Raw genomic sequence first — 19,040 nt, 5'->3', positions numbered from 1 at the left:
TAGATATAATTTTATTAAAACACAGCCATGCTCATGTTTTTACTTATTGCTATGGCTCCTTTCATGCTACAACAGCCGAGCTGAGTAGTTGTGACAGATAATTTAGGTAGCCTAGCTTATTTACTATCTGGTCCTTTAAGAAAAAGCTTGCCACCACGCTCTAGGGGTGGGGAGCCTTTTTCCTGCCAAGGGCCATTTGGATAGTTATAACTTCATTCACGGGCCACACAAAATTATCAATTTAAAAATTAGATATGAAAAAAATCCCTAGATTTATTGAATTTCGAGTCCCGCCTGCGGTTGCCTTGGCAGGGCCAGACCAAATGATTTCGAGGCTCCTTCCTTCTCACTGCTCCACCGTGGTGGAGCCCATTGTGCCTGAAAGACCTGCCACTCAGAAAAATTCTCTCTGGATTGTTTATAAATAAGACACACTTCTACAGTTAAGCTGCTGAGATTTTGTGGTTTGTTTGGCAGCTGCCATTATTCCAATCGATAATAAAGGAGATGCAAAGTCTCAAATAAAATTCTAGCAATTTCTAGAAAAAAAGAATCTATGTAAGGTTTTTTCCAGACGTGCAAGGTGATTAGGAAAGAGCAATAGTACATGACTGGGTCTAGGAAGAAAACCCACGTGAGCATCTTTTTATGCATGTTGAGAGCATCTTAAAAACAGCATCTGTCTTAGAAACTGCTCTTAGTGGAACAGGAGAGAGAAATACTTCCTAAGAATATCTGCCCATAGGAAAAGCTCATATAGATAGAGGTGAATGGCTAGAGAAATTCCCATTTCTGATAGAAACGAAACAACAATAAATGTTAAAATCAACAACAGAGTGAAAAGCATAACACTTAGTAACAGTGTGATACTACTTTTGAAGTCCCGGCAATGCAGCAATAATAATAATCTCCTACTATGTACTATATTAATCATTAAATTATATAGAACAATATTTTTGGCACAATAGAAAGTAATATAAATTATATGCGCTTTATATAATCATACATAGAGTTTACATATGATATGCATCTACATATGATGTAAATATTTTAGTCAATAAAATACATTTAACTTGATATGTATGATATAGTACACTATACTTTATAATTTGTAAAATTATAAATATAAATATCTAATTTATAAATAAAAATTATATATAATTTATGTTATAAATATTCTGCATATAATTTAAAAATTTATATTGTTCTATAAAATATTAATAAAACCATAATGTTGCTTTTCAAGTATCAACCAGTGCCTTACGGCAGGAAAAAACTGAAGCAGGAGGCAAATTTTTATCATCTACAACCAATCTGATTGTGTGCCTAGACAACCTAAAATAAACTGGCAAACCATCGAAACTATTCAGAAAACGTTCTCTCATAAACTAAATGTGCAAAATCAATAGGTTTCCCATACATCAGCAGTAACTGACTTTGCTTAAATAAAAGCATATTTAGGAAAATAAAAGAAAACTTGGATAGGTAAAGACTGTATTTTTGCCTCAGAATTAATATATTTTAAACACATGAATGCACCATAAATTAATCTATTAATTCACTGTAGTCCCAAAGAAAATTCTAACAAGACTGAAATTGGCATGCGATAAACTGATTTTAAATTTCACCCAGTATATACTTGTGAGAATAGCCAAGAAATATTAGAAAGATCAGACCAATGTGAAGAAACTTATGAAGACAGATACTAAAACAAACTGTAAAATATATCAGTAAAACTGGATAAAACTAAAGTTAGATCTTTCTCTTAAACAATGCATTTAAGAAATTTCATATGCATTAAGGATCAAAATATAAAATTAAAGTATATAAATGTTAGAAGACAGTACAGAAGAATAACTATACTCTTGAGCTAAAAATGTTTTCAATAAATATATTAAGGAACCATAAAGGAAAAGATTAATAGATTTAACTATATAGAAATTAAAAACTGCTATAGCTAAGGTATACTTTACACACACACACACACACACACACACACACACACAGGCCAAGGACAAACTGTTACCACGATGTGCCATATCTATGACAGACGGAGGATTAGCATTTTTCCCCTGTATAAATAGCTTTTACAAAGAAGTAAGGGAAGAAAATGCCCTTACTTCATGGAGTAGCCATGAGTTGCCACTGACACATTTTTCATGTGGAAAAATATAATCTCACCATAAACCAAAGAATGCAAATTAAAATGAGAGCTTTTCCTATCATATAAAAATTAATAAATTTACATGCATGGAATGGAACGTTCAAAGAAATGATAAGAGATGCCCAATGGAGATCTTTTCCCGTCCTAGACCTTATCGGGGTAACGACGGAGAGAGTGTGTGGTTGAGTGGGCGAGTCCGAGTCCAAAGGCGCAGGAGAGTTAGCATGAAGGGAGCAAGTGTGGGAGACGGTAAATCACAATGGCATGTTTAGGGCACTGACATGGTAGCATATTGCCTCTCCCAGAGTTGATATTTTCATATTTACAGGTTCCAAATACAAAAGGCATGTTGCCCTTGAATGGTTGGGTGAGAGCAAGATTTCAGAATGTAGACAACACACTTAATGATAAGCTTAATAATAAACTTAATGAAAATGAGGCTATCTTCATACATACTTTTGGATGATGTGTTGAAACATTTAAATGTATATTGCCTATTAAATATTTAATCCTTAGAGCTCTTTGTGGGCGTAATTAGGAGAAAATAAGTTTGCCAATGGGAATGCTAAGCTCTCTTTTCTTCCCTCTACCACAGTATTCCCAAGTTTCACCCAACACCTCTATGGATGGATTCAGTACGCTCAGGCTGTTTGGATTCAGTTGCTTCCAATGGTTCAAAAAGTCTACAAGATGATTTTATACAGTTTATAATAGAATTAATATTCGTGTCTCCTCCTTAAATATTTGTACTTCAATTTTTTTTAGCAAATATGAGGGTTGTCAAAGAGTTTTCACATGCTGATACACCCTGAACTTTGCTCCAGGGGCCTAGGAGTTGGGCAGGAACGGTGGTCTTCATCTGAGAGAGGTGAGGTGACCTGGGGAAACCTCACCACAGCAGGCGAGCTGGGCTGAGAGCTCAGGCCTTCCCATTCGGGCCCAGTGCCCTTTCTGCTCTGCCAGTCTCTTCCCTCTACAAGAGGAAGGCTAAAGACAGCCATGACCCCTAAGTGACGCAACCTTGTAGAGCAGATGCTTTGAGGATTACGTGAAGTCAGGTTCTCAGCCTGCTCAACAGGAACAAAATCCGTGTATGTTAACGTGGCCTCGGAGGGTGAGTGGATGGGATTCGTTCCCCACGCTCAGGACCTCCGGCCATGGGGAACATCCTTGGACAGCAACCCATGGCATGACCTGGCCCAGGAGAGGCCCTCACCCCGGGGCCCAGCGTGTCAGAGCATGGCTGCCCCCAGACCCCAGGCGCAGAGACAAGCATGCCGTTTGCTCTACCTTTCATGGCCTCCTTCACGGCAGAATTGACAGGGAGAATGTTCTTTTCCACCAGCTCCAGTGGCCCTGGCCGGAGAGCAATTTTTTCATTGAGATCATCTGCAAGTCGGGCTCTTTTCAGCTTCATCTGAGCAGTTGGAATGGACTTCTCTGCAGTGGAGGCTGAGGGGTTGAAAGTAAAAGGATCAGCTCTGGAATTCTATGTTATTTTTGTTGTTGTTGTTTTGCTTTTGTAACTAAAACATTGTGTCACATTGTGCTCTGCTTCCTAATATGTTTTCAGTGCAATCATCATCATTTCCCAAGGATTAGCAGCAAAGATTGGACACTTCCAAATACAGACAAATAGTGAGTCAGGTGCACAGAAAAGTTAGAGAAACTAGCTTTGTGAGGATTTCTGGGGAAAAAAAAAAAAAAGTGCAATATGGTGATTCTGTAAGGAAGCAGTCCATGGGGCTACATTGCTTGCTGACCTGAGCTACAACCTTTGGATGCACATTCTGTGTGTATGTTCCCTGGTACAGGGTGAGCCTGCAGTAAATATGACTTATTCTTATAATTAGTTGGAGCAGTGTGATTTCTTAAGGCTTTTATACTTGTCAATGTGATACTAACTGATTTAAATGTCCAGGTCAGTTGTAAGAGAAAATAAATTCCTTTGAAACAGTTATTTAATTAAACAGAGCTATTTTAAAAATTTAATTTATCCAACAAGCAGTTTGTGATCACTTGGAGGGTGAGAAAGGTCACTAGCTGAGCCCTAAACCACCCTATGTTTCCTGTCACTTAGGCCCTGTACTTCTGTAGATGAACTGGGTGGAGAAACTAGTCAGCCAGGTGCTGCTCTAATGCAGAGCTGTGGGGTAAGATCCCTTAAGAGTTTGCGGCTGTACTCTCAGCTCTGCAAATTCAGAAGGTGAGATATTTACAGACAAGCCTCTTAACTCCACTGTCCTGTTATTATTTTCATCCTACTAAGCCAGGCCTAGTGTCTCACCTAGAAATCTCCACACAGCAGATGTCTAGGGATGTCTAACTGTTGTAACAGGCAAACTTGTCTAGAAGCCCTACCTGCAAAGCACTTGCTGTGAAATGGAAGGATCTGGAAACTCCTCACTTCGGATCAGTTAATCAGTGGGTGGCTTTCTTAATCACTTATATTTATTGCGAGGATTCTCTTTTCCCAGCACAGAATCTGACTGTAAATGCAGTTCATGTGTATTTTTCTTGCCCCAATTTGATTACAGATAGTTTTTTGCTGTTGGTGGGTTTTTTCCCCACTAAACATCATCTTATAAGCGTTTTCTCACTCAATCATTATTCTTTTAAAGCCTTATTTGCGGTGACAGCTCACTTTATGGCGGTCCTTGCTTTATTGTGGTGGTCTGGAACCGACCCGAAATGTCTGAGGTGTGCCTGTAATAGAAATTTATCACTGGGTAAAGGGCAGACACATCTTAAAGCGATGTGATGTATGTTGGATATTCCTTGTGTGCTCAGACAGAGTTAGGAAGTGGCACAGCTTAGAGCCCAAGCCTGACCCCTTCCTAGGCGTCCTGTGGCTTCCCAATGTGATCGTCTAAATGGCCTAGAATGGATAGGTGACGGCTCAGAAGTACCAATGGATAGTGGCAGGGACACTTTCTCAGGGGACTCGGCAACTGCACGGAGACACAGCCCTGGCAGAAGGGCCCAGCACTGGGCGGGCACCTGGTGCGTGATTTCGGGCGGCCTTACCCTGGAGTATGTGCATATTAGCCGGGTCGGTGCGGTCGGCCCTGCTTCTGACCTTGCGAGGCGGGGCGTCTTCAGTCTGCAGGCACAAGCAGGAAAAACTGTTACCAACCACACAGGGTGAATCACCTAGTTTTAACTTGCAAAGAAATCTGGTTTTTCTCAAAGGGGAGAGTAGTCTTTTTATGACAAATGGAACATGCAAATACCCCTGGTCTACGTTTTGATGCAGAAACACTTACAAAAATCTCTTTAGTGACTTTAGGATGGAATTTTAAGGAGGTAGAAAGCTTGGGGTCCCAGCAGGGCTACAAAGTGGAAGGCCAGGCAGGCACCTGTCAATGCATATTAATGAGATGGTGACGATGCTGAGCTGCCTGTATTACATTTAAACCCATTCCACTGCCTCTAAAGGGCCACAACATGAATCAGGGGCAGAGATGACACATAACCTGAGTCATGTCACATGATGACAGGTGTGCTCCTCCTGTTAGGCACCTGACTTCTCCCTGAGGATGGGTGAAGATGTAAACCCTGCAGATTCAGACCCACCATGAGTTGGAAGGACACTTAGAAACAGATGATTTGCTGAGTCTCCTTGCCTCCTTGGTAATGGAGCTGATGTGGAGGTGATGTGGGCCGAGGCAGTGCCACACTGGGCCTCAGGTCCCTGGTTTCTAGCTCTGAGTTTTTAATCCCAATATATTGGATCCCCTATTTGGTCCCTGAGAGGGGTCTGGGGACAACTCCAGTTCTGATTTAAAACAAAAACAAAACTGGCTGTTCTCTGGGTAGCAGGAACCACAGCCTGTCACAAGCACCTTTGAAGAGTCACAGAGCTCTGTTCCTTTCTCACTCAGACTGGCTGCAAGGCTAGAACTGTTAGAGGAATCCTGGGAGGACAGCTCCGTGCATTTCCCTGTCATGTACAGTGCTGGTGCTTGCTAACTTCCATTTACATCACTCATAAGTTCAGGTGGTAGAGATTTGGTATGAAGGTGCAGAATGTTATGTCCCTTTCCCCCCACAATGCCTCAAAACCCAGAAACAGAAAGAGAAATAAAGTCAATGCCCTTTGCCTTAGGTAACCTCTAATAAGGTCCATATCCACAGGCCCCACCTCACACTGAGTTGCATTAAAAAAATCTGATTGTTTCCAAGAAAGGGCTGTAATGAGGCAGAGCAGCTGCAAACCAACTGAAGTCTCTGACTTCTACTGTAGCCTTGCTGTGACCCTCCCCCACACACATCAGAAAGATTGGGGACACTTTTTAAGCTAAACAATTATGTCTTTAAAGCTAATAGAGTTGATCCCATTTCCAGCTTTCAGTTCCTAGGAGTAAGATTCCATATGGCACAGGGGATAGGAAACTCAACCAATTGGCTGAGTTTCTTGCGGAAATCCTACCTGCTATAGCCAAAGCTCCGTATTCGGGGACCTACACCCTGGGGTCTAAGTTCAGAAGGCAGTTTGCAGAAAATTACCTTGTCACTATCCAAATGCTTTCTTTGCTCATGGAATACAGTTGGGCCTTTCAGTGCTGAAACAGAAAGACAGACGTGAGCAGAGGGGCTTGGGGGGCTTGAGCAGGGGCGCAGCCCTGGCTGGTGCGCTGGCTGGTGCGCTGGCTGGTGCCCTGGCTGGTGCGCTGGCTGGTGCCCTGACTGGTGCCCTGGCTGGTGCCCTGGCTGAGCTGTGCACAGTACGGACGTGGTCACCTTTATCAGGCCACAAGCAATCGAAGAGGAAAAGCCTGGAGGACACCAGCTTCCCTAAGGCCACAGAATACAGAAGAAGGTAGAATTTAGGCCTAACACAGGAGGAGCGGCAGAGGCAGATGCGACAGGAAGAGACAAGGCGGCGACAGGGCATTCCAGGTTCCTGAGAAAATACAGGGGCCTGTGGGAAACGGGGCAGAAGAAATGCTCTAGTTTGAGGGGGAGGGACAGGCTGGGGTAAGTAACACCCTCTCTGACTTTGCTCTGCCCTTGAGCTGTGGCCTGTGGGAAGGGGGTCCCATATTGTAAGAAGGGATGGGTGCCTTGGATGTGGTATGTGGCTGGTTGGTAGGAACATGCGACTAAGAGAGTTGAGTAAGAAGCATGGAATTAGACTTTGAGGGCTGGAAGGGACCTTGGAGATAATGAAACACAACCGCAACCCTGAGCAGGATGGGGACACTGAGGCCCACAGAAATTGGTTGACTTGCCCAGGGTCACACAGTTTGGGTTAGAGGCCTAGGTCTTCTGACAACCTGGCTTCGTTCAAGGTGTGTGTCCAAGATGTTAAGAACCAGTGGACACAGGCCCTGGTCAGTCATACCACACCGCAGCTCTTAACCTCGACCAAACGCCAGCCTTCATTCCTTCCACCCTTTCCTGTTTCTCACGGCCCCTCCTCACAGTGATGTACTCAACTTTCGTGACTTAGCACAGAAGTGGGCCATCATCCAGCAAAATTCTACAGTTTTTATTAGTTTTGCTGAACAATCTCAATCAGGAGCCACAATCACTCTTCATTATAAGTGACGAGGTTGATCAGAGATTACAGAACTGCGCTGAATATCTTCCTGTGTAAGTCTGAACAAGTGGACGAGCCACATGATCCAGTGCTAATATCCCTCCAACAGGTGTCCCCATGAAGCTGCAGGCAAGGAAATATTCTAAATTTTGGCTGGAATAAAAAACTTGGTTTCTGGCCAGGTTGACACTTGGGGCTGTGTGTGTGTGTGTGTGTGTGTGTGTGCGCACCTTGTTCAGTTCTTAAGATCATGCTAAATTTGAGCAGTTTTCACAAGGGTGTGCTGGACATTAAGCCAACTCCTTTGGAGTCCCGGCGGCTAGTGCTCTGGAAAGCACTAGCATGCTCTCTCTATGACTCCCTGCCTCACCCCAGCATTGACAGTGTTATCTAAAGGAACATGCTTCTTTGCAAGACCTGCCATCTCAAATGACCCCTCCTCTTCCCTCCTTTGTCCCCATTCAGTGGCTCTGAGAAATCTTGTGGAGAAATGCGCAGTTTTACCGCTACACTCACGCATTCTCTCTGATTTGGGTTTGGCCACCATCCTTAGTAAGGAGCCCCGCCTCTGCTTGCATTTGATCACAGCTGCGCTTTATATTGATGGGGTTCTGAGAGCAACTCCCATTTCCCTAGGCAACCGGATCCTACACATCTGCTTGGAGTCCAGTGGGCCCTGGTGGATCTATACAATCTGAACGGCCAGGTCTTCGCCTGTGTACTTCACGCTGGTGTTCATCTAGGTAGACACGGGTGTGGTTTAACCGCTTACAGTCCCGAAAAGGAACTGATCTCGGTGTGGCCTGGCTCAGTGGTTCGAAAGAATAACAGATCTGTTTCCTTACGGAGCAAGCCCTAAGGGAACAGTATGACTGTACCCCGAGACAGCACTTACATTTCAAACTCAATTGGCGGTAATTGAGCTTAAGACTTAGGAGGCGTTTATCTGGTTCCCTTGTCCCTGAGGCTCTTTACCTCTTTTTAGTGGAGTTTATTAATTGTTCTAAGAAACATGGTGTTTCCTGTATCTCCGCTTGTCAAGCTATAATTCATCACTTCTTGGTGTTAGCACCTCTCCTGTGAAATGATTCATACAGCCCAGTTCTCCCATGCCAGGAGCACAACGGTCTTCTGGAACCTTCTAACACAGGGTGGGAAAAGCTACGTCCGTTTAGCAAGGGGAGAAAGCCAAAGGGGCCACCGCCCTGCATCTTACTGCACGCTCTCCTCCTCGGGGCTCAAGGGAAGTTATGTGGGGCACTGGCTGGAGGTCACACCGTGGACAACTACCTGGCCATGGCCTTGCCACAGACACTTGCCTTTCCTGGGACTCCGGAGAGTGTGGGCTTGGCCTCCTCCCCTGAGGGCCAGCAGAAGCCACGACGCCCCCCGCAAGTTCACGTTTTGGGAAACACATAGAGGACCTCTTCTGCTGCCAACCCCGGGAGTATCAAATGGCAAGATTTTGTATCTCGGGGACCTTGACATTTAAGATTGAAAGGGAATTTGAATTTCCAAATTAAAAGAAAACAAGTCAGTGTGACTTATGGTTGTAAATTCACTCAGCCACACAGCTAGCTCCTTCCCCCGGGAGGGCGGTTAATCGCTTCTCACGGGGGAATCCACATTCTCACCTCAGAGTTAGCCACCGGCTCTCCCCTTTCTGTCCCCGCAGCCCCAGCTGACCTGGGCCAGCTGCCCAGGTGTATAAACAGACGCTTTCTTAGCGCTCAGGAAAGGATCCCAGGAAGAGAACAGGCCTCCTGCAGCCCTGCTCTGCGCTCTAACCTCGTGTCTTCATCAGGAGCCCAGAAAAGGGCCAAAGGAGATCATGGGCCACTTGAATCAGTTACGGAGAGGGGCCGGCGCAGAGCTGGGGCCGGTCCTGTGGCAGCTCTGAGCAGAGGCGGGCTGTGCCGCAGGACGGGCCTTCTCTCACGGGGCTGCTCACGCCAGCCTGGGGGGAGAGCCCAGCTTCTTCAGTATTTTCAATAACAACCAAGAGGCAGAATCAAAGGGCCAGTGTCCCGGGGCAGCAACTTGGGCCATGGTTTTCCAAGTGTGGCCGCCAGACCAGCATCTTCAGCATCACCCAGAAACTTGTCAAAAACGCCCATTATCGGGCCCCGCCCAGACCTACAGAATCCGAAATTCCCGAGGTGTGGGAGCCCGGAGCCTGTGCTTTCACAAGCCCTCCGGGTGATTCCGATGCGCACGTTTGAGAACGGCTGCTCAGGAGTTTATAAGGCCAGTGGGTCCTGATCTAGGGTCCCTGGGAGTTCAAAAGGGAGTCGTGATTTTTAGGGGTGGTTTTCAGTATTTCAGAAAGCTGAAGGAAAGGGGTGTGTTTTCCCAGAGGAAAAAGGCAAAAGGAACTGTCGCTTTTCACTGCTGCTGCCTACATTCACAGCTACTTGGCTTAGTAATGGTTGTCCTCATGAAAATCATTGGTTGGTAAATTTATATGCCAGTAATTAATCAAAGACAGACATATGGGTTCATGTATGTAGGGTTCTTTGGGAGGAAGACAAAACTAGTCTAGGCCCATGGTATAGGTATAACAGTGATAGGTATAATTAGAGAGGTCTTCGGTGACTAAAATTTTGGGAACCATCCATTTAGGCTCTGTCCTCACTTTGCCATCTATTTCTGGTATGGCCTTGAACAAGCTGATAGTCTTCCCGTGTTCTCAGTTTCCCGCTTAGAAAATGGGTTTAGCAGTGCTAGTTCTCTGCCTCTTTTAAAGACAAATTGGATCGTGAAAATTTTAATTCCAAGCAAATGGTTCAGCTGTGAGTTACCATCATGCCCTGTACAAGTGATAACACTTTGGAAATTATATTCTCTCTTTAGGCTGGCAACAAATTGCCAATTCAGTACCCAAATGATTGTCTTAGGGGTCTTCCCAATGTAGCTTTGTAATATGTAAGGCCTGGCTCGAGCACTTGGAGAAGTTGACGCAGCATAGGTGAAAATTTTGGAATTTCTCAGAAGGGTACAAAGACAAATTCAAAGTATGCTGGTAATTACCGGTTTACGAGCTTCTAAGGAACAGGAAACCAGAAAGTTGAAGGAAAGGGGAGTGGAGAGAAGGAATTCAGGATTGTTGACCCAAATGGGTTTGCCACAAAAATCCAGGGTGCCTTTTCCTACCCCTGAATTTGGGGATGTTAGAAAGAAGGGAAGAGGCAGACAGATCCAAACCCTTGTGCCGTGTCCCGCTCAAACAGCCAAGAGTGTGTGGTAGGTGCCGTAGGGATAAGCCAAGTCAAATGAATGCACCGAGGAAAGGAAGGAAGGCTGTGCCCAGCCAGCTTCTCAGAGCTATCAGGAAGCTGCGTGTGGTGTGGGTGCAGGAACTGCCTCTGTCATCCTTCTTGCTAGGCAGGGGTGTCACAGAACTCGGGGATTTACCCAGGCTTTGCGGTAAGTATGTGGCTGCTGTGGCTTGGATTAGTCTGCAAAACAAATAAAGGCAGCACCATTCATAGACAGCTCATGTATCATTAAATTCATTTACATTGCAGATCACGGAACCAAGCTGCCCAGACATCTCGTTCTGGCCAGTGGCATCCTGCTCGGGGTCTCTGTGAAGTCACAGCCTCTCTGGGGCCCAGTCCTCCACGATGCATTTCAGTTCTCTAATCTCGTTTTCTGTGTTTCAGGACAATAAACTAAATGTTCTCTCCTCTCCCCCCTGGATTCATGTAGATTAGCCCCACTTTTATAGCAGTGGGAGAGTGAGAAAAATAATAGATTTCCTTCAATCTTCCCAGATACCCACTCCCACGTAGGGCTATAACATTGTCCAATATTGTTAATGGGAAAATTAAGTAGGGGTGATTTGGGGCCCCTTCTAAATTTTAAGCACTTTGAAAGAGAATTTATGTCTGACTATTCTGTGCTTTTCAGGGCCTTCCTCACAGCAGGTGGTCAAAACAGTTACTGACTGGCTCTATGATCATTTATTGCATCTAATCCATATATCTGACCATCCGTCTGCACAACGGCTTCTGAAGTGGTTGGAATAAAACTGTGTCATTTAAGATTGTGCCTGGGAGAGCAATGCTCAAGAAAAAAAATTGTAGGTAGGACAATTTGCATGAGAAATGATGAACAGGTCCATGGGTCTAGAAGGGGAGGAGGCTGGCTCTGTCTTACAGCCAGGAGGAGAAAGTAGAGAAGTAAGAGCCTTGATGTCCTCTTGAGCCCTGAGCCTGAAAGGGAGGGGCAGGGAAACTGTTCCTTGTGAATCCTAGTTGATGGTGACCACGTAGGCAACTTGAAATCTCCATTTTGAGATTCAGAGATAAGATTCTGGAGATAAGTCCAAACAATAAATTCTTAAATATTTCTAAGTTAACTTCAAGAAGATTATTTCACTGAGATGTTATGACTATTTTGAAAGTGTGAATTCCACAATTGATATTAAATGTAAAAGCAATCTTAGGATCTGGCTTAGGTCCATGCTCCTGGCCTGAGAACCCTTTTCCCACTGTATGAAGTTATTCTAGGGGTTCAGTGCTGGCCTCAGAGTCCTGCCCTTCTTGACTAAAACTCAAGGAACAGTGCCCTTAAATTCAATCAAAGCACCTGAAGGGGAAAATCCTAACCCTACAATGCCCACAAGTAAGAAATAAGTAAATGCTTGATGAAGTGATTAAGGGGGATCTTACAAGAAAAGTTGTCCCTGGTTGATGTGGGCTCTTTGTTACTCATCGGCAAACTGAAAACCTACAGGATGCCCAAGGCCAAGGAAGAAATGGAATTAAATCCATTTGGACTGGTTTCACTAGTCAACTGAAAATTACACATTGTCTGGTTCGTTGGAGTCAGCGGGGGGAGAAACCTTACAATTTCACCATCAACTTGGCATGCAGTGGAGGTGAGACCTGCCATAGCTGAGGCAGCCTTGGTCCTGGTGAGGCATAGATTATGATGTAGACCCTGGAGCCATTTCAAATACCATCGGTTTGTTCTTGTCATTTATATATGTATGTATGTGTGTGTAAATATATTTTTTGCTCACAAAATGCTTTATGGTAGAAACTTAAGTGCTTTAAAAGTTCAAGTGATTCCTTTTGAATATTTGAAAACAAAGCCCCGTGCAGGATCAGCAGATACCGGGTCTGGCCTCAGCTCTGCCGCAGTGCACAACACGAGGGGATGCATTTTTGCAAAGGACAAGCCCCTGAGATGTAACTGAATTCAAAACTCAAGGCTCCTTCTGCCAAAGGACAGCAGGTGCTTCTGTCAAGAAGCTAAAACCAGCGGTGCTGCACAATAACCGCACAAGATCAATTCACAATTCACTCGGCCATCAGCTTTCACGTTAGGCAATTTATGACGTTTTAAAATTGGGGGGAAGATTGCGAATATTTCTAACTTGATGATAAAGTGAAAATCTTTATTAATAATTTTATTGTGCCTGCACTTCAATCCTCGCAATTCATATTTGCAGAACTTAGAACCACATGGGGACTGGGCTTGGGGACATGTGAAAATTTCCCGAGGCTTCCTCTACCTCAGTTTTACAAACGTTAAAGACAACGGGACATGGGCTCGGTCAGTGGTTTTCAAACTCAGCCCTGAAGAGAACCAGCTCTCCGGGGAGGATGCCAGGGGGCATCTAGAAGGGATGAAGCTGGCCGAGCAATGGGGCAGAGGCCCACCCTGCCGCAGCTGGCACGTTCACGCACAGAGTATCTTTAACAAGGTACAGAAGTTGAAAATCACAGAACTGGATGATTGCTAAGGATCATCAGCTTTTCTTCCCTCCATTCTACCCCCTTCCTTCCACCTCTTCTGTTCTGTTTCAAAAAATTCAAATAAAAGAACGAAGAAATAAAAAGCCCTCACTTGATTTATACTTATGTGTATTTTTCGTCGCTTCACCCTTTCTCCTGAAATCTCCAGCTTCCCCGAAAGGCTGCCTTGCTCACCGCTGGGCCTAGAGTGCCTGGCACAGCATCCTGCACATGCTCTGGTGTGAAATGTGTTGAATTTGTCTAGACTGAAAAGCCCCTGGGACTGTGGGGTCCTCTCTCCCTCTCCCCCATGGGGTGCTTTCGGGTGGCTGAGCAAGCTCACAGCTTTAGACTTCGGATTTAACCTCTGAACGGGCGGAAGAGGGGCCCCTCCTGCCCCCCCAGTCTCCGGGCAGCTGAAGGTGCCTGGGCCTGGGCCCAGCTTCCCAAGGCGGGTGGTGAAGTTTCCCCAGGCTGGGCCTGCGGGGTGCGCCTGCTGTGGCGTGGACGTTTCCCCGCGGAGACGCGACATCCTTGGAAAGCCCCGCTGGGAGGACGTGGCAGAAAACTGAGGAACACTGATGATGTTTACTTTACCTTTATCATTTTGCTGAATTAAAAAGAAAAAATCATTTTCTTACTCATGGGACTTTTCCTGGTAATTATCTTAATGATATGATGGACTATGGGTACAATATTTCTGTCCAGCAGAATTTCACTCATTTGTCCGCTATCTGATTCTGGAAACCCTGGAAGACAAAATACTCCATCCCCATTGGCCCCTACTACACAAATGGACATTTGATTTTCCCAATTTCATAGAGGCGTGATTGTAAAATGTAACAGGGTTAATTCCTTTCTTATTCGGTGTTTTTACAGCTTTCCAGAGATTTAATCCCATTAACCTCAAAAAAATTAAAGTTTGCTCTCATCCAAATGGCAGCTGCCAGGCCCAGGGTCAGGGAACTGAAGCACAGGGATGGAACTTTAAGTTACTGTGAAGAGCTGGAGCTGCCGTAAAGGCCCTGGGTCTACCCACTCCATTGGCCTTTTAGAATGAAGACAAAGAAACACCAGGGAGGGGAAAGGTTATTTTAACACCATTCAAATCGGTGGCTCATCATGGATTTAAGGGCACATGCAGCTCTAGACTGTGGTCCGCTGCATGGATCCTAGTGGCTCTGCACCTGTCCACAATCTTAGTGAGCACATCTTCGAGACAATGCTGAAGCAAATTCAATTCTGTATATTAGTGGCAGGGTTCCTGGAAAGAGCGGCGTGGTCAGCTGTGAGTGACGCTGAATTTAATGGATCTGACCTGAAGTCTGCCCACCTTTGGTCTCTCCTGGCTCGTGCAGCCCCCGGGCAGCCTGACGGAGACACACAGGCCACCTACAGGCATGCTCTTTTGGTTTCTCAACATCATTGCACATATTGTTTAAGCAGCTTTTAAATTGCAGGCTGGGCTGTCTCTTTTGTGTTCAGCAAACTTCTAATGAAGTTGGTCCACTAAAGCTCACCTGCTGCCTACTGTTGGGAGGGTTGAGCCCTGAACAAAGAGTGACTTTTGAAACGCAAAGGAAAAGGCCTGAAAAATTCTTAGCTCTGCCGTGGCTTTGAACCACAGTATTATACTGGAGTTTTCAAGCCTTAAATCACAGGGCTCTAATAATTCCTAATTGCAGGACACTTTATCAGGGATGAACTTCCACTCGTTTCACACTAAACTCTGAAGTACTAGTCATGACAGGGACCTGGATTTCAGCAAGAGTCATTAATTTTTAAATTTTGTTGGAGGGGAAGCTAGAAACTATAACCTAAAGAAGCTTAAGCTATGACTTCCTTCACCCACAGCGCCCTTTTCTATAGAAAATCAACATTAGCCTTAATTGCAAAATTGGTAGAAAATTTCAAATATATCTTCTAAGAGGTATGACAATCCTTCTTCTTTGACCCAAATTATGGCCAGCAATTGAATATTATACCATTTATGCTAAAATGGTATTGCTGCTCAGTAATCCAGAAAGGTAGAAGCCCTTGGCAATATTCAATTAATTGTGGACCCAAGTATCCCAAACGGAAGTGAGACTGAGGAGGCAAGGAAAAGACGATGCAATGAATGCTTCTGGAAAGAATAGTAATTATATCCAATTTTAAAAGTAAGTAAAGGGTGAGGGATGCCCATAGTGAATTGTGTTTACCCTTAAACCAAAACTACCACATTGAAATTTGGGGGAATCACCCACCTTGAGGGTGAGTAGCATTTTGGGCAAAGCATCCAAAGTCTGGGATTTCTGATGATACAGATTCTCTGAAGATCCTTGGGCTTAGACTAATGACCTCTGAGGTGCTTTCCAGCGCCCAAATCCCAGGGTCCCCTGTAACACGTCGGTAAACAGGAGAGGGCTACTCACGTGGTATGAGGCCTTGGTGAGCCAGCTGTTCCTGGGTCCTTCTCTGTTGAAGTCGCAACTGCAAAACTTAGAAAAGGAAGTGTTGGTGTGTGAGTTAGGCCAACGTGATCGCACTCACTTATATCGACATCACACTTTTTTGCACAGCTCCTCTCACTTTACTTCTAGAGCGGTTGTGAAAGTTTGTGTAAGGCACCCACTTCTCTCTGAGGCAGACACGGAAAAAGAAGGGTGAGAGACGCTGAGAGGGGCGCAGGATTTTTCGGTAAGTTGGTGACAGGCTAGGGCGAGAACACTTGTCCCCTCTCTGAAGTGAATGTTGTTTTCAGGGCACCGAGCTCCCTCTGTCCCTACTGTTCCGCTTGGGAGATAAATACCATCAAATTCTTCAGGGAATTTCCCGGTAGTTTCAAGGGGTGGGGGACAGTAAAGAAAGCAGAGGCTTTGGAGCCTCAGGTGGCTTAAATTCTACCGCCAGCCCCTCCATGGATGAGTAACTCTGGGTAGGGCCACCCTGACCTTTAGTTTCCTCATTTGCAAGTGGGGACAATGTCTACTTTGTGGTGTTGCTATAAAGTTTGAAAAAACAATGTATGCAGGTTGCTCCGCAGAGTGCTTGGAACAAAGTCAGTCATCGATAAATGGTAGTATTATGACACTCTGGAATCCACTGGTAAATTCAAACAAGGGCTGCTGGTGTCATGCTTCGCTTAGAGAAAATGAAACACTGTAAATTGTCCAAACTATACTCTATTTTATAAAATTTATGTTGCTCTCCAAAGCACAAATAGATTATATATCGTATACATGTATACATATAAGTAGTGTATATATGTGTGCATGTGTGTGTGAGTGTGTTGTTGGTGATTTTTCTTCTTCCTCTCACCCCTCTACCCCAAACACATTCTATCTTTCAACATCTATCTTCTCCCTTATTTATATTCCATTTTCTCAGGGACCTTCTGAGTTTGCCATCTTGGTTCCTGGATGTAAGTTATTCAGAATAAGCATAGAAAGAGCAGATGTTTGTCTACACTGGAAAAGAAGGGGATTCCTCAGTGGGTCAAAACTATAAATAATCTACGAGACGTGAAAGGAATAGGGGATTGGATTAGAAAACTATATCCCAACACATACATGGGTGAGTAATTGAAAGCTGTGCCAAGAAGCCTTTCTGCCCAGGAGTGGGGGAGGGGGGTGTCTAAGGCTCAGTCTCACAAGGTTGTTGGTTGGGGCACCAAAGCAAGAGGTCCACCTCTACCGGGTCCTCCCCACATTAGCCCAGGCACAGGCTCTGGGGTATGGGGCTGCCTATCTGCAGGTGGGAGCAGCAATATGGCATCTGGGAGGCACAGGATGAGCTTTCAGATTGTTGGCAATACCCAGGAGGGTTAAGAATCCTTCACTGTCTGAAACTAGCTAGCGGTCATCCTGTGCCTCTCTCCCAATCCCTGGAATCAGATCAAAACACGTGTCGGCCACCGGTCTCTCCCCTGCAGGCCGGGCGCACCTGTGCATCGCACGCTCTAACAGGTATCCACGAAGGCACATGTCGAGGGTGCCGCTGAGGATCACCCAACCTGGGGGGAATGTCAGCACCGCGAAAGAACTCAACCGAAGGGCACATACTCAAGGTTACAGGGTAAACAAATGCAACGGGTCTTTCTCAGAGACAGGCAAGAGAATGCTCATTAATTAAAAATAAACTAAGCCACTTAACATACATTAGGATGGCTACTATATATATGTACAAAAAATAACAGGTATTGGAGAGGCTGTGGAGAAACCGGAACCCATGCGCACTGTTAGTGGGGATGTAGAATGGGACAGCCACTGTGAAAAGCAGGAGGGCGCCCCTCCGTACATTAAAAATAGAACCACCTGTGACCCAGCACCCCCACTGCTGAGTACGTCCAAAGGAAGTGAAAGCAGAGACTCGGACATCCAAGTTCATTATTCACGATGACCGAAAGGTAGAAGTAACCCGAGTGTCCATCAACAGATGACTAAATAAACAAAATGTGGATACAGGGGTGGGCAAAAGTAGGTTTACAACAACTAATGAATTAATAATGAAAGAGTAAACTCTGTTTCATGTGCACACAACTGTAAACCTCCTTTTGCCCACCCCATACATGCAATAGAACATTAGCCTTAAAAAGTAAGGAAATTCTGGCACATGTTACAACATAGATGAAACTTGAAGTACATTATGCTAGGCGAAATAAAGCAGTCACAAAAGGACAAATGCTATATGAACCCACTTATATGGGGTACCCAGATTAGCCAAATTCATAGAGAACAGAAAGCAGAAAGGTGGTTGCCAAGGGGTGGGGGGCGGGGGCAATGAGGAATATTGTTTAATGAGTACTGAGTTCCAGTTTTGCAAGATGAAAAGAGATCTGAAGATGTAAATATATTTAATGCCGCTGAATTGCACACTTAAAAATGGTTACGATGGTAAATTTTACATTATGTGTTTCATGAAACCTTTTCAAATTGGAAAAAACAAAGATCAAAGTAAAGCTTAGTTCATTAAAATAAACAAATTCAAATGGATGGCTAATACCAGAATTAATATGAATTAGGAAGTCTGGAGATTGAGCTAAACTGCCCTCTTAGAATGCAACGCTGAGGAGTAAAGGGGCAGAGAGTGAAATAAATACCCAATCGATTGCAAAATATAGAAAAGCTTCCAGGCAGGGAATAAACACTCCCTGCTGACCTCGAGGGAACTATTATTACTATGGGGCTTATGATCTTGAGGCTCGAGGTCCTTCGTCCTGTATGTTTATATGGGATCATATCATAAGTTTTCCTTCATTACTGCTTCCTATTATTAGCTATACATCACGGATATAGTCCCGTGTGATTTAATGCCCTCCAAAACACACTATTTTGGTAGCTGCCTCGTATTTTATTTTTTTGGTTGTTCTGTAAAGTATTGAACCAAATGCCCATTATTGGATATTTAGTTTCCAATACTTTACCCTGAAAAACAGCAGTGGCCATGCCCTGTAGATAATGTTGGGCCACATTCTCAGCACTACTAGAGACACCCTTCTAGACGCGGGGTTGTCCCATTCGAAGCGTCAGATTGAAGTCTCGCGGTCAGAAGGCAAACAGCCCTCCCGAAGGTTGTTCCGATGCTCGCCTCACTATGAAGTGGC

The 19,040-nt window shown here is 44.7% G+C and overlaps 1 protein-coding gene across 3 annotated transcripts in view; it reads right to left on the bottom strand.

The window, feature by feature from the left end:
- Positions 1-19,040, bottom strand: part of MYOCD (myocardin) — an 83,893-nt gene that overhangs the window by 35,635 nt on the left and 29,218 nt on the right. For 2 of the 3 annotated variants that reach the window (XM_081161461.1, XM_081161463.1), the window contains exons 2-5: positions 15,871-15,936; positions 6,674-6,729; positions 5,192-5,267; positions 3,455-3,616 (exon numbers count right to left, since the gene is read on the bottom strand). In XM_081161461.1, coding sequence (XP_081017587.1) covers positions 3,455-3,616; positions 5,192-5,267; positions 6,674-6,729; positions 15,871-15,936 — 360 coding nt within the window. Of the gene's footprint in view, positions 1-3,454; positions 3,617-5,191; positions 5,268-6,673; positions 6,730-15,870; positions 15,937-19,040 lie in introns of those variants that run through there. The other variant, XM_081161462.1, reaches the window with a different exon arrangement.

This window comes from Miniopterus schreibersii, assembly GCF_964146895.1.
Source record: "Miniopterus schreibersii genome assembly, chromosome: 16".
Classification (NCBI taxonomy): Eukaryota; Metazoa; Chordata; class Mammalia; order Chiroptera; family Miniopteridae; genus Miniopterus; species Miniopterus schreibersii.
The sequence above is the reverse complement of the archived record's forward strand: the minus strand, read 5'-3'. Positions and strand labels throughout refer to the sequence as shown.